Consider the following 16,799-nt stretch of genomic DNA (forward strand, 5'->3'; position numbering starts at 1 on the left):
ATACTGAGAGGCCCGCGCACCGCGATGAAGAGTGACCCCCGCTTGCCTCAACTAGAGAAAGCCCTTGCACAGAAACGAAGAATCAACACAGCCAAAAATAAATATAAATAAATTAATTAATTAAAAAAAAAAAGATAGGTTCATATAATAAATAACTCTTCATATAGTGCATATCCAAGAAAAATAACATGTTTATATAAAATAACAAGACCACTTAATAAGACCACTAAACTTCGTGTCCTGCCAGGCACTCTGGGAGACAATGGATTTATTTCCACATGGCTATCAATTCTCATAACGTCTCCAAATTTTTTTGAAAATAGTCTCTTAAATTATTAATCAAAGAGTAGTTATAGCATCTTCAGTTAATGAAATAGCAAATTATATAAAACTAAATACATTCCACCAAGATCACACAATCAAACTTGATGAAGTATCTCTTGCATACTGACAGAAGCACGGATAACAATGAACCACACTTGCCTATGTGATGGATCACACGAGGTAAGAGTGAGACTCCCAAGGTGAATTTTCAAACTGGCTCCAGTAGTAGCAGCTGGTAGACCACCTTTCTTTAAACTGTGAGGTGCAGTAAAGTTGCTAATGCTAACAGCTACAATTTTTTAAAATTCGTGGCTTATCACAATAAAAACCCAAGGTGTATCTTCCTGGCTGACAGATGGCCTTCTATATGATCATTCAGGGATTCAGACTTCCTTCATCTTATGGCTCCACCATTCCCCCAGGGCCTTGGTTGGAGTCCTCTGCTAGATTCTCTGCTTCCAGCTGGCAGATGAGGGAAGAGAATGAATGACGAGGATCAAACTAGTGCTTTTTTATTGAACACAGATGAAAATGTTGTATATCACAAAGCCTTATCTAATTGTAAGGAGGGGTAGGAAAAAGAGTCTTGATGTGGGCCAAGAGGGAGACAAAACAGGGTTTGGTGAATACTTAGAAGTCTCTACTATAGAAGGGCTTAACTCCCTTTGTCTGAATTACCTTGGAGATGGTTTGAGCCAAATTTTAGAGTAAGTCTTGCTAAATTATTACAATTGTCACCATAAATAGAATGATCTAACTTAATCTAATTTACAGTAATCAGTAGATTACCTTACACTGACACGGAGTCCTTGCCTGACAAGGGACAAGTATGGAGCTATTGAAAGATAATAGCATTTTCAATACAAAGTGAGTTCAGTTTACAAAGAACCTGAGGTACACAATCGAGGATGCTGAGATGAGTCTTTTATGTCAAGCAAAGGATTGTGAACTTCAGAATTTTTTTTTTTTTTTAAAGAAAGACTACGTTTATAAAGAAAGACTGTGCAATGGGTAAATTAGAGAGGGGAGACTAATGGCGGGGGAACCACTTAAGAGGCAGCAGTTCTAACAAATCAAGCAATAAGTAATAACGGAGCCGTGAGGGGATGGAAAGAAGCTACCAGATTCAGGACATAATTCTAAGGAGATGGGATAAGATACAGTGATCAGCAGGATGAGAGAAATGAGGGAGGAGGAAAAGTTAATAATTATGCTGCAAGGAAGTTAAGAACCCAACCCAATGATGCTCTGGGTCTGAAAGTCTTATTAATAAATTATTGATTTTCTGTTAGTAGCATAGAAAAATACACTAGGCCACTTTTTCAAAGCATGTTACCTAAGGGAGTATGATATATTCTACGTGAAACATCGGTGGAATATACTTTAAATTAAAACTTTTTATACAGATGGTAACAAGATCAGCAAGAAGGTAAAGAGCATGAGCAAAACATCCAAAGACAATTATAATGATATTTTAAAATATTTGGATATGTAGACTTGCAGGATGTAAGCATCATGTCTGTTTTAATTTGATATATACAGTTACCACCTATAAGAATACCCACTCCAGTCACTAGAAATGCAGTAACGACAGCTTTCAACACTTTTTTCAACTTTGAATTTAAATACCAACATAATATTCTGCTCAAAAATCACAAAGCCAACTCCAGCAGAGAAAATGATCATACACTTACTAAGAAAATTAAACTGTAGATAACTGGATTGTCATTCTAAATTATGTTAGATGATTCAGAAAAGGGAATTTATATGTAAACTGATTAATTTGTTTCTCCAAACCCATTCAACAACTTTTTACCAAATAATCCTTAAGTAAATACTTCAAAGAGTTCAGCATTGAAGACATGCCTCCCGAAGGAAATATAATTGTATTATAAATAGCAAATTTCCCCATAACCACAAGGAAGATGTTCAGAATTCTCATCTAGTTAGTTGTCCATTGGTTTTATCTTACATGAGATAAGTAAAGTCCCTAAGTCACTACCACTTAGTATATTAAAATTACTTATAGAATTATGAAAAGATGACCATGAATTTCTACTCTATATGGAGAAAGTATCAGGAGCCAGTGATTATCCAGTGATTGCTGAGAAAGGAATGCAAACCTTACAGCATTCTCTCTTTTATACACATACATACACACCACACACACACACGCACACAGATATTGTGTAGCCCTTAGGTATAATCAAATTAGGTGACCAATTAATTTTTTTTTAATCTGTACACAAACTTTTTTAACATTTTTATTTGTAACAGACCCAACCTTAACCAAAATGTCCTCCAATAAGTGATGGGTAAGGAAACTGTGGTACATCCATACTGTGCAATATTGCTCAGCAATAAAGGGTAACAGACTATTGATACTCTGAACAACTGTGATAGATCTCAAGGGCATCATGTTGAGCGAAAAAGAGCCAAGCTCAAAAGGTCACATAGTGTATGATTCCTTTTATCGAACATTCTCAACAAAATTACAGAGATGGAGAACAGATCAGTGATTGCCAGGGGTCAGGGTGGTAGTGGGAGGGAGTGGTGTGACTACAACGGGCAGCACGAGGGAGATCTGAGTGGCATCTGACATCTGTGATAGAACAGGTCTGTATCTTGATTATACTGGTGGTTACACAGATCTACACATGTGATAAAATGACACACACACACACACACAGTCACACACACCAATGTAAAAATCCTGGTTTGATGTCATACTATAATTTTGTAAAATATAACCGTTAAAGGAAAAGTGGGTGAAGGATACGTGGGAGCTCTCTGTATTGTCTTTGCAATTTCCTGTGAATGTATACTTATTTATTTACTTTTAAATTTTTATTGGGGTAGAGTTTATTTACAATGTTGTGTTAGTTTCAGGTGTACAGCAAAGTGAATCTGTTATACATATACATGTATCTACTCTTTTTTAGATTCTTTTCCCATATAGGCCATTAGAGTACTGAGTAGAGTTCCCTGTGCTATACAGTAGGTCTTTATTAGTCATCTATTTTATATACAGTAGTGTGTATATGGGTGACCAATTAATTTCTTCGTCCTTAAGTATATACAGAAACTTTAAGTTAAAATCAGACTGTAGGATTATACAATTATAAATAAAATCATAATCCACAGTACTAATCATATTTCTAGTCTAATTATGCTTACTTATTGCCTTGTCCTCCTGACACTGATAACAGTAGAAGGTTTGGTGAAAGTTTTTCATGAAGGAAGAAATATTTCCTCCATTAAGCTGGTTAGGAACAGTTTGGTAGGAAATTATAATTCAAGTAATAACGTTTTTTTTATAAGGACAAAATAATCCAGAAAAAAACTTGGAATATTTATCTAATTTAAAAGCATACCTTTCCACAGAGAAATGTAAGAAATAAAATCATTAGTACATATGAATTCTTTCCCTTTTAGGGGTTAACTGAATACAAAATTTCTTAGAATTTTAAAACTCAGACTAGAAAGGAAATGGAAAAGATCTATTCATGTTCATTTATAACAACTTCTTAGGATATTAGTTAATCCTGCTAAATGTCAGTAGAACATTTTATGTAGCAATGAGAAATTACACTATTCTGTAATATATTTTTACAACCTCAGATGAACCTCAATCTTGTGTAACTGACTTCCTAAAAAGTGTGTGTAAATAACACTTTGCTAAATTGAATAATTTTACTTGCACGTAAGTTAGATATTCTCTAAAGCAAACAACCACCCCAAAATCTGCTCTACACTTTAAAATTTTTACATTGCAATACAGAACAAATTAATATGTAATTTATATTCTCATTGTTTGCTTAGTATAATCATGATCTTTATGACAGATCTAAAAACATTTAGATTTTTAATTGAAAATGCCCAACAAATTTTTGGCATGATGGTTTTTTGAATTTCTCCAAATATAACAGCTTCAGAAGCTGATTCCATGTTAATCCCACCATGCTAGGCCAAACTTTAGCAGAATATTATAATATGTCTAGGCAGCAATATAGCTTAGACCTAGATATAATATAGAAGCCACAAGATAATGCTCTCCCTAAGCTTCATCTAATAAGGGAAAAACACATATAAACAAGTATTTGGTATTCAAAAAAGAATACCAAGAAGTGCAACCTAATCTTGAAAGATAAGCATAGAACATAATAATTCCCATATGAAGTCCAAACCTCAGAGAAAATAGTGGGTCAAATTCTTGGCAGATTTTAAATGACTTGACCTTGTTGAGAAAAATGAACGTGAGCACCCCAGTTGCACCTAGAATGCGTATTCTGGGAGGGCTAAACAGAGCTCCTCAGACATAGCGGGGACTCAATAAATATTTATTGTGTGAAACGGGGAGAAAATGCATTAGTGTTACTCATCAACATACTGCCAACAACTACAATACCTGAAAACAAAAATTTCTTGAATGAACAGTTACCACTGAAATTACATTAAAGCTACACTCATCTTTGGCCATGTGTTAACCAAAAAGACAAAGAGTGGGCAAATGCAGTCAACTGACCAGGTATTTTTCAATAACAGGTCACTTAAATATGCAAAGAAAGAACAGAATTTTAAAATAAGTTTTTTAAAGCTATCTGATCAAAATATTGCAGAATACTGTAGCTTTTTTCCAAAACCTGATTTCTGAGCACAGTCTAACTCCCTAATTTACAATGCTAATGAAACTGCATTTAGCAATGTTTGCTAATCCCTGTTTAGTAAGTATTAGACACTTAAATGAAATAACCTGACTTTAAGCAGGAAAAGGACAGTTGATTCTTTTCAGGGAGATGCACCAGAGTACCTCCAAAACACTTTGGAAGAAAGAAAATGACACTGTCACAGAACACTCAAAAATATCATAATTTGTTTATAGACTACCAGCTAATATATAAACAAGTCTGTATTTTACTATGATCCTTTTACACATTCGTGGGAAGATCATTTCACAGGTTTACATAAGTATAGCAAAGTTCTTTAAGGTAACTGAGCAACTGAGCTCTACTAGTTTTTGTTATCTTCTAAGATACAAATATTACTTCATTAATCCAACTTATAAACTGATGTATTTAACTAGTAAAGTAATTACACAAGAAAAGTCATGAGAAACTTCATCACATAGACTCTATATAACACTTTCAGTATCATAACAATAACAATAAAAATACCACTTCTAATGTTACTTATGAAAGGATTCATGTTCCACACTGACTATCAAAGAGGGCTTAGAGTAAGCACAAGTGACACTGAAAAACGCCACAACATCCTGAAAGAAATTGTTAAAATGGAGATTGAAATATCTTTTCTATTATACATCACATCAGCAAACCTAGAAAATGGAAAAGAGCCCAAGGAGGCATAAATTGAGAAGATAATGCACTTTGCTGCTTTGCCATGAGCGTGAAATATAAAAAGATACTATTTTGAATGCTGCTAAATTATCAAAGAATGGTAAAAGTTATGAATCACAATGTTATGGCTGAATGGAGCCTTATGATGCTTTATTATAAATGTAAAGCTTACGTTATCAAATAGGAAAATGCAAAAGACTCATTCTACCCAGATTTTAAGATTTCATGTGAAAGGCAATTTTAAAAATTAAATCTAAATTCTGTCTTAACAAAGTGGTAAGTACTTTAAGGACCATGGGGAAGGCTTACTAATGACATAATAAGGTTTTGAAGTGCTATGACATATTTATATACATATCTGAGGCCTGAATCACTGGGAATACTTGCAGCTATTTTAAGTTCTATGGACCCTAGAGTTTAGTTCCATTTAGCTTTCTCTTCACAGCCCACCAAAGCTATTTTTGGCCTTTCTGTGACTTAACTGTATAAGCAATAGGATAACCCATTGTGCATGCTTTCCTGCCCCATAATTAATTGGGTTCCAAAAGCAACTTTCACCTGACCTGAAGTCGGGACTTAGAGAGTTACATGGCCCTTTGGGCCTTCTGTGCATGCCACCTGATCTTGGGCAGATTACTTAACTTCTCAAGAGAGAAAGAGAAATTATAAAAGTGTTCTATATTGAGTTCCGGTGAAGACTAGTTGCTGACATAAAAGCTCAGTAAATAACTAATTTTACTAAGAATCATCTAGTCTACGCAATGCTATAGAAACAATATGGTACTGGCAATAGAAACAGACATATAGACCAATGGAACAGAGGACCCAGAAATAAATCCACGCATATATGGTCAACTAATCTTTGACAAGGGTGCCAAGAATATACAATGGGAAAAGGACAGTCTCTTCTATACATGGTGCTGGGAAAACTGGATATCCACATGCAAAAGAATGAAACTGGACCCTTATCTTACATCATGCACAAAGTTAACTTGAAATGGATTAAAGACTTAAATTTAAGACCTGGAACTATAAAACTCCTAGAAGAAAACATAGGGAAAAAGCTCCTTGACATCAGTCTTGGCAATGATACTTTGGATATGATACCAAAAGCACAAGCAACAAAAGCAAAAATAAACAAGCAACTAAAAAGCTTCTGCACAGTAAAGGAAACAATCAACAAAATAAAAAGGCAAGTTATGGAATGGGAGAAAATATCTGCAAACCATACATCTGATAAGCGTATGGTGTTTTGGATATATACATTTGCTATGTCCAAAGTATATATGGAATTCATATAACTCAATAGCAAAAAACACAAATAACCTTATTAAGAAATAGGCAAAGGATCTGAATAGATATTTTCCAAAGATGACATATAAATGGCTAATGAGGGTACACGAAAAAGTGCTCAACATCACTAATCACCAGTGAAATGCAAATTGAAACCACAATGAGATACCACCTCACACTTGTTAGAATGGCTATTGTCAAAAAGACAAGAAAATAAGAAGTGTTGGTGAGGATGTGGAGAAAAGAGAACCCTTGTATAACACTGGTGGGAATATAAATTGGTGGGAATGGAAAACAGTATGGAGGTTCCTCAAAAACTTAAAAATAGACCTATCATATGATCCAGCAATCTCACTTCTGAGTATATACCCACAGGAAGTAAAATCAGTATCTTGAAAAGATATCTGCCCTCCCATGTTCTTTGCAGCATTATCCACGATAGCTAAGATGTGGAGAACCTATGTGTCCACTCACGGAGGAATGGATAAAGAAAATGTGGTATACATATAAAATGGAATATTATACAGTCTTTTAAAGAAGGAAATCCTGCCATTCACAACAACATAGATGAACCTGGAGAACATTTTGCTGAGTGAAATAAGCCAGACAGAAAAACAAATACACAGGGAAAAACAAAAACAAATATGATCTCACTTATGTGCATAATCTAAAAAAGTCTAATTCATAGAAGCAGAGAGTAGAATGATGGTTGCCAGGGACTGGCAAGTGGGAAAAGTGGGGAGGTCAAAGGGTACAAACTTCCAGTTATGAGTAAGTTCTGGGAATCTAATGTACAGATGGTGACTACAGACGATAATACTGTATTGTATACTTGGAATTTGCTAAGAATAGATCTTAAGTGTTCTCGTCACATCAAAAAAAAAAAAGGCATCTATGTGAGGTGATGGATATGTTAATTATCTTGATTGTGGTAATCATCTCACATTGTAAATGTGTACCAAATCATCACACTGTATACCTTAAAATATATAGAACTTTTATTTGTCAGTTATACCTCAGTAAATAATAAACTTACTTTTCCTTTAATAAACTTACTTTTCCTTTCCATAGCGGAATCTTTTCCCTACCCAACCAAACTCTTAAAAAGCCCACCTATATCATTTTAAAGATAGAGAAAATAAGATGCAAAGAGTTAAGAACTTACTATAAGTCAAATGTTAGAAGTGGAAATATAACCCAAGTCTCTTGACTCCAAATCTAATATTTTTCAGTATACCTTTCTGTTTCTAAGCCTCTTTTATGGAACCATTTGGAAAATCATTTCTTTGGTCTTTAACTTGATAATTAATTCTAGAGAAAAAAGCCAGGTTATTCCATTAAGGAATAAATGTAGCCACACACTGCTTCATTCCACCTTTACCAGAAATAAGACAATCCCCAAGCAAATTTATAGAATCAGTTATAGGGCAACTCTAGTTGTCAGTCAGTGCTCATTCAATCCTATATTCAATAGTATCAACAGCAATCATTTTATTAGGTATATCATAGGTATTAACAAAGCTAATTAAGCTACAAAGAGTTCATTCATGTCTTGTTTGTTCTGCTCAAGAAAACAACTGTATAATAATTTTAGAAAATGTTTCACTAAATAATTGATATTTTAGTAATATAAAAGTTAGAATTAGCTATAGGGACTACTAACAGAAGTTCACCCTGTGGCCATACTGGCTAAATAAGGGGATATTACTGTCAGTAGTGGATAGGTATTTTATCTCTAGACACTAGGCAGCAAGTTTTAGCAGTTTTTGCCTTCTTGTTATGAAACATCCAAAAGTTTAATGGATTTCTGAATTCTAATAACTTGGAAGACAATTTTGGACGTCAACCTTCCCACACAATAATGGATCTCACTAGTTTCTTTAACTCATCCTTATTTTTGGTGAGCCATTATTAAGGTGCACCATAGTTGCATTTCATTAAGTTATAAATATACAGAGTTCAAACCCACAAACTGCAGTGATAACTATTAGCTCTTGGTGGGGCTAAATTAACCTAGTACCAGTTGCCAGGACCATCACTTGAGACCAGAATCTCTGCTTAGTAATTCCTGAAGCATTTACCAGTTTACCACCATGTATAACTAACTTTTAATAATCATGGAGAAACATACTTCTCACTATAATACGATTCAAGAACAGCACAGATTCTAGAAGTACACAGGGCCAGATACAACCAAGTCCATATCCTTGACCCCTCAGGAACCAGGATTTCTCTCTCACACACTGTTGCTCATACCCTCCTCTCTGTCTCTCTCCCTCTCTCTCTCTGACACATTTTTAGACATTCTGAAAATGTCAAAGCATACCCCAGCACAGTGTAATAGTGCTGTGGAACCAATAGAAAACCTATTCTTCAGTAATTCTTATAGCTCAGAAATCACAGCTGATGACCAATATCACTCTTTTTAATTAGGAGAAATAGGATAATCCTGTGGAATGAACGCTGTATCTGGAATCGGAAGATATGATTTGAAATCCACTTTCTTGATGAATGAAAGTATATATTGCCTTATATAGAGTAAAGCACTCACATGTTTTCTTCCTTTGTACCTACAACAATTAGAGATACAACATAATATTGGGGAGGTTATTCAGGTATTCATGAACTTGCCTCGTCCTGCAAGCTGCCACAATAACATTCACCTGAGGTAAACAACACTGCTTAAAGGTATCTGCCATGTTTGTTCCTACAAAAATGAAATACTAGGAAAGTATTTTTCCACAATTTGTTCATAATTAAGTATAATCCTGTTTTCTTTAGAATTACTATAAATCCATTATAATTTGTTTTGCAGAACAAGCACAAGTATTATCCTTCTAGAATCAACTGGATGACCCATGGAGTCATGGTCAGGTCTAGGGTTCAGATGAGAGGCAGAAAGGGAAGGAGACTGGCTTCTGGCTCTTCCATCAGCTTCTCACTCAGGTTTTTCACATCAATAGGTGAGTAGTGTTCTCTCTTTCCTCCACTGACTTTTGGCAAACCCAGTTAGAGACCATCATCAGATAAGCTCAACCTCTTGTTAAAATAAATAGAATATAGGACAGAAACAGCATCAGTGATTTGGTTTCTTTGACATTTAATGAGAGAACAAAATTATATATTGAAGACAAAAGACAACAGTGCCAGGCACAGACCCAGGACAGGTGCTGTGAAAAAGCCTATCGTGGTGGTGTCTGGGGATTTAAACTCTGGAGAAAAGACTAAACTAAAATTAAGAATAACAAAGTCATTAGTATATACTTCTTGGCAGATTATTAGCTGTATGTGGAAGCTTTGATAAAACAGGCTTTTAGCAATGTTTTAAATTTCAGATTTAAGAAAAATCCTCTCCTACTCGCCATTTGTTGAACACTGCCGTTTATTTCCATTGTTATTCATTGCCATGGAGCCCAATTACTCCTTTGTTTTCTTATTCACATTTAGTCCACATTATCACAAATAAAAATCACAAGGATACCATTACCCTTCAACACTTCCCCAATGTATAAATCCTAATTTGCATTAAATCCTTGAAGCAACATACATTGCAGTGAATGAAATGTCCTTCTGTAAAAAGTACTGTAAATCATGAAAGAATTTTTAGCTCAATATATATACACGACTTTAGATACAGTTAAACTGACCAAGATGCTTTTATACACCCTAGGTATACAATATTCAATATGCTTAGAATAATAGTTATTTGAAAGGAATATAATCTTTGAACATAAAACAGTTTAAGAATAAAAAAACTTCTATAAATTCACTTATCTATTTTGCTATTGACCCACTGATGTAGAAATTTTACGTACCATAATTAATGGGAAAATTTAGTTAATGAACGCTGCTGATACTCAGTGTAGTTCTCAAAGGCTGAAAACCTTTCCCAAAAATCAGTATCTGAAACCTGTCTCTTTAGGAAAAACAGTCAAAGCTTTAACTGTTTTCAGTCTAGTATAAGAAAGCTTTGAAACAAGTTAACTCTAAGCACTCAAGGAAAACTATTTTTAAAAGTGGAGGGACAAGAGGAGGACCTTAATTTTCAACAATATCGGCCTGAGAAGTAACTTTATAAGAGAATGTCTGAGTATCTTTAAAAAGAGAGAGAAAAAAAGTAATTTAAAATGTTGGAAGTCCACAAACTGAGCATAGCAGTAAAAAGGACTCAAGGGAAAATTTAATGAAAAATAAAAAACTGAAAGCAAATTAATTGATCAAAACACGGACACACACACACACACATACATGCACACACACTGCAGGCAGTCATTCAGCATTATATGCTAGCTGGCTTTGTATTTTCTTTTAAAATATAATCATAACATCTTAATGTATAAAACAATAAGGCTCTCAAGGTACTCATGAAAAATTCTTATCAAATTTCACTCTAGAGTTAATGATATTAGGCATGTTAAATCAGGAATCAACACATGCTATTCTCCATAGCAGGAACTATATAAATTACAAGCTCTTCCATGTTTTTGTTATTAGGTTTGGTACACTTAAAAATAAGCGGTATTCTACATCGAGTGCTCTAACGCAACTGTTTTTATATCTTTTAGAATTTATAATTCATCTCAGTGCTCAATCCTTACAAAAAACCACAAAAGGACCTGCAATTGCTATTTACTGTCTTGCACAATAAAATTGTATTTGTTCTGTTTTTGAATTCATAGGTTTTGCTTTATGAAGTTTTCAGAAAGAAGCAACTTTATTATATTTTCATTGTTACTCATGATTTTAGCTTAAAGATCATTAATTTTAACACAACATCCTGCTATATTCTCATTTGGGTTGTTCTATTTATCTCAAAGGTAGACTTATGTATTACCATTACAAAAAAATAACTATTTGCATAATACTTTATGATTTTACATCTATTAAAAACACATCACAGGGAGCCTGAGGATGCATTCAGTAGCTTGTCATTCACCACTTCAAGACCCTTCAGAACTGAACAAGGGGGAGGGGGACATTTTGCTAAAGGCAGAAGAAATGAATATAAATAACAAACTTTGAAGTTTTAAAAATACAAAAGAAAATTTTAAAAATGCAAACAAAAATATGATCATATGCATAAACAAGATAATTTCAATTTTTAAAACTCCATGTTCTCTATACAGAGCAAGGTGTTTGGAGATTTATGTATCTTCTATTATGATACCCATTGAAATTATCTAAAACTGTGCTACAAAAATAAAGAAAATTACCATCTTCTTGCTAGATTTTATAAATATCATATTAAAATTGTGCCTATTTACATAATTCAGCTTTTCCTCAGCCTTGTGAAATAATCTGAGTATCATTTCTTTATTATTCTAGACTTAACCCTATAAATGTGCATATTAAGAATGTTTCAGAGGGAGACAATAATGATCTAACATGTTAAGAAATTACACTGTCTCATAACTTCTTGGTAAAGCAATTACAAAGAAAATTGTTTACATCTTCTGTATTTTCTTCCATAACCACCAGTCCAGATAAAAAAAATACTGAATGCTGTTATGTCACCTCTAGTCCAAATGCTCATAGCACTTGAAGCTTTTTGTAAGCAATATGCTTCTATACTAAACACATATCCCTGAGCCACCACCTACCTAATTTAACAGTTTTAAATGTAGTTTCAAATGCAGCGTAATACCATCTTAAACACACACACACACACACACACACACACACACACACACACGGAGTGTGCAGAAAAGGAAGGAGGTGGAGAGCCAGAAATGGAGCACGTTGTTGTTTTTCATTCATGCAGTATAGTGATGTCAGTGTCTGCAGCAGCAGCAGCGGCAGGAGCCTTGACCTGTGGAGGCTACAATCCACTGAAGTCAGAACCTTGCAGAATTCAAAAGAAACTGAGTAGATAATTGTTTGAAAAATTGTTCAACTGTTCATAGCATGAATTTTAAATAGATGAGTAAAAAAAATAGATTAGTTGTATAGTTTTAACTTAGGTAGAGAGGGGCAAGGTGGGATGTGGAGAAATAACAGAAAGGTAATATCATCAGGGAACTGGGGGCAGAAGAGCCTACATTCAAAATCATTTCAATGTAAGAAACTGACAAAACCACCTGGTGTTAAAAACAGCAGAAAGGCCTCTTCTATTCCCAATACAAGCTCTCTGATGCAAATCTGTCTCCTGAACAACCAGACTCAGAGAAGCGTTTTCATCATGATTGCGTTAAAATTGCATTAAACTCAGATGTGACATACTACAACAAAGAGGACAGTTTAAGCCTGGTCACAAATTTCATTAAAACTACTTGATGATGGACCTTGTAATTCCTAAGCAATTAAGACTTTTGAAGGATGCAGAAAAACAAGTTGTACTACGATCTGTTGTAAGATGTGTTTATCAACAAAAAGGGAGGAGGTACTAGATGACCAATATATTGTTGCAGCAATTGCTGAAACTACTCACTATGCCCACAAAACCCTCTGAACACAGTCTTTCTGCAGTGCTTATTTTATGGCTCTTACATTAGACCCTAAAAGAAAATCCCAAAACTCAATCTATGTACTGTTGAAACTAAATCACTCAAAAATTTATGTAACTGCTGCCTTCTTTTCATTCTGTTACCTCTCATTTCATACAGTTCTAGAAAATGTGCAAAGGAGTTGCATATGGCATTAATCTGTTAGAAAATGGTGGCCTTTTCTATAAAATACAGCCAAAGATGTGTGTTCAGTTGTGGTCATTATTAGGGCGATCACGTTGTTTTCATTCATTCATTCAGGATTTGCTGGAGGATGTCAGTTTCTGCAGCTGGCTTGACCTGGGGGAGGAGTGGGGGAGCAAATTCCTTCTGGTGCATACTGATTACAGGATGCATTTCTCGGTGCTCCTGTACACATACCACTGCACTACATCCTACCCTGCCTCACCATCAAGTGGTCTGAAAACAAGGGCCTTAGCAACATGCTAATTACAGCTCAGAAATATTAAAACAAAACACCAAAACTGCAATCTATCTTAACACAATCACTTTCTCCAAGTCTAAGACCTTCATCAAGAAAACTCCATTAAAAAAATTACACATACCACATAAACACTGCACAGGCTCCACAGTGATTCCCTTCCAAGCAGAGATTTTTCCCCTCGGTATGATCCGTTCTCTCCACAATGCAGCAGCAGCATCTGTAGCCCTAGCGTGCTATCTAATAACATGAGCTACTCCTCCCTCCCTTATGAGCTTTACATCCCTGTTTTGGCTAAACTTCCTTTTCTCCCCCAGGACTAAACTAGATCATTCACCGTGTCCCTAAACATAAACCAAACCACACCAAAACACAAAACATTAAGGGAAGCCGACAGCATCCACCAGCTCACCATTACCTTTGACACCTAAGAAAAACGAAACTTGAGATCCTTTAACAGCTCAACTGAACTGTTAAGTGTACTTAAAAATAGAAGGAAAAAAGTGAGCACACTCCACAAATAGGTCCTTAGAAATTTACCATGAAAGTCTTGAGTTGGGCATAAACTGTTTCCAGTGCAGTACCGCCCTGATGCATATGACTATATAAAGTAGAGAAAAGAGGGAGCCCAAAAAAAAAAAAAAAAAGCCAAACCAAACACTATACACTTCAATTGCACATCCAAAACTGTCCCCTCTACACACCCAACAGGATATCCTTACATCATAACTGGTGCCTCCACCTCCCCACCCCCAAAAAAGAAAAAAAATTATCCCGGTAGGCACAGACACATTATAGGAACTTTGTAGGAAAGCACAAAGAGGCTGTAGAGATTACAACCACCACCTTATCTACTGCCGGAGAGTTTGTGTGCGTGTTTTTTTAAGTGTTTCGCCCAGCTCCTCCTTCCCCCACTACAAACAGCAAACACATGAGTGAGCTAATCAGCTCTTAAACTGAAAAACCTTTCGATACAGGCGAGTGATGGAAGATAAAAGCTGAGGGGCGGTAGGAGGGTCAAATAAAAGTTGCTCCGCAGTTCGCTCATCCAAGCCCCGCAGCGACCGCAGGGGGGTGAGGTTCCCAAAGCCACTTTCACACCTTCGATAATGCACTAGCAAAGAGAAGCCCGGAGAGGCTGAAGTTTCCACGGAGGGCACCGTCGGGGAGACGCAGCCCGGGAGGACGGAAGGGTTGGGCTCGCTACCTCTGCACACGGGCGAGCCGGGGCTCCGTCGCTCAGGTGAGTTGCTCCTCCGGTGGCTCTCTGGGGACCGTCTCGGGCGGCCCTTGGCTCGTGGCGCCTGCTCGGTCGGGGCCGCGGTCGGCGGCGGCGTCGGGCTGGGCGGGCTGGGGCCGCGGGCCGCGCCGGGCCCCGGGAGGCTGCCCAGCGAGGCGGCGGCGGCGGGCGGGCGCGTGGGACTGTGTTGGCTGCCCCGCAGGAGCTGGTAGGGCACCGTGGCGCGGATGGGCTGCAGCAGCCGGCCGGCTCCCGCAACCGGGGCGCAGCTCACGCCGCCGCCGCCGCCCGCACCGTTCCCGCTCCCGGTGGCGGGGGTGGCGGGCGGGGAACCCGCGGCGCTGCGCCGCATCCTCTGCGGCGGGGGATGAGGAGTCTGAGAGGAACTGGAAGAGGAGGAGGCAGTGGACATGGTGGCTCCGCGGGCCCTGGACGATGCCGGCCAACACCGAGGCGCGGAGCGGGAGGCGCGCGAGCGTGTGGGAGCCGGCGCGATAGTGCGTGCGAGTGTGTAAGGGGGAGGGGCGGGGGTATCGTGGAGGGGGAGGAGTCTCTCGGCTCCCCCTTCGCAACGCGCACCCCCGCCGCCTCAGCGAGGGGGGGAGGGGAAGGCTGCGAAAACAAACGTCCAACGGCCCCAACCGCCCGACCGGGCTCGGTGTGGCGGTTACGGCCGGGGCCGCGAGGAGCCCGGAGCCGCCGCCGCCGCCGCTCCGGGCATCGCGCTGACAGGGGAAAGGGGCAGCCGCCGGAATCACGCAGATTCGCGGGGCTGCACGCGCAGGAGAGCCCGGCAGCTGCAGGGAGGGCCGGGATCCCTGCTTCTGGGGACCTGGTAGGGGGAAGGGGCCTCGAGGTGCCTGGCTGAACGCGTAGCCGCGCCACCGCAAACGCCGCCGCCGCCGCCTCCTCTGCCCGCTCTTCACTCCATAAGGCACCTAACCCCCCAACCCGTACCCCGCCCCCTGCACCGCCTCCCGGCGCTCGGGGCCGGCAGCTGCCGCAACGAGAATTCCCATTGTCTCCGTCGTTCTCCACCAGAACGCGAGTGATTGGTTTCAGGGTAGGAGTGAGAGGAGCAACTGCCAATGAAAGTGGGCATCCTACTTTGGAGGCGGGATACGAAGGAGCGAAGAGGGAGAAAGGGGCTGTGCGTTCAAGGAGGGGCGTGAGAGTTGACAGGCTTTGAGGTGAGAGGGGGACCGTGATTGGGCTACCCTGGGAGAGTGGGTCCGTGTGTGTCCTGCGCGTACCCCGACACCCACAGACGCGCACGCCCAGGGAAGCAGGTTGTGAGGGCTCCACCCTCCAGGGCCGTTTGTACCACTTGAGACAGAGGATACGTCAGGCAAACTTTACTTTGCAAGTACACCTGTTCTGGTGGTGGGATGTTTTAGAAGAATCCATCCCTTCCCCACTAATTTTAGTAATCTGAGTTTTTGTGGTGAGTAGACTAATCAAAAGAATTGAAGGCCATCAGAAGCAATGTCTGGGGGTTGGATTGAACACTGGGTGGATACTTTTACAGTTATCCTATGGAGTGAAAAGAGATCATCAAATCTTATGTTCCAAGACAATAACTCTGAATTGCAGGGGTCAACAAGGAATTGTACATCATTGCACCGTCAGTTAAATGGAGGTGTAATGGAGGGCACGCCCTG

At 38.5% G+C, this 16,799-nt stretch overlaps 1 protein-coding gene and 1 long non-coding RNA gene across 4 annotated transcripts in view; one reads left to right on the forward strand and one right to left on the reverse strand.

Annotated features, from left to right (window-relative positions):
* GLCCI1 (glucocorticoid induced 1) overlaps window positions 1-16,120 on the reverse strand; it is a 127,619-nt gene extending 111,499 nt beyond the window's left edge. Inside the window, exon 1 of one of the 3 annotated variants that reach the window (XM_082471852.1) lies at window positions 15,106-16,120. In XM_082471852.1, coding sequence (XP_082327978.1) covers window positions 15,106-15,550 — 445 coding nt within the window. In that variant the 5' untranslated portion in view covers window positions 15,551-16,120. The other 2 variants (XM_082471853.1, XM_082471855.1) reach the window with 2 other exon arrangements.
* LOC309665576 overlaps window positions 1-16,799 on the forward strand; it is a 218,700-nt gene that overhangs the window by 15,858 nt on the left and 186,043 nt on the right. The window contains exon 2 of the long non-coding RNA XR_014266522.1: window positions 139-15,141. This is a non-coding gene — a long non-coding RNA (uncharacterized lncRNA). The remainder of the gene's footprint in view (window positions 1-138; window positions 15,142-16,799) is intronic.

The sequence above is a fragment of the Balaenoptera physalus genome, assembly GCF_965194825.1.
Source record: "Balaenoptera physalus genome assembly, chromosome: 8".
Taxonomy (NCBI): Eukaryota; Metazoa; Chordata; class Mammalia; order Artiodactyla; family Balaenopteridae; genus Balaenoptera; species Balaenoptera physalus.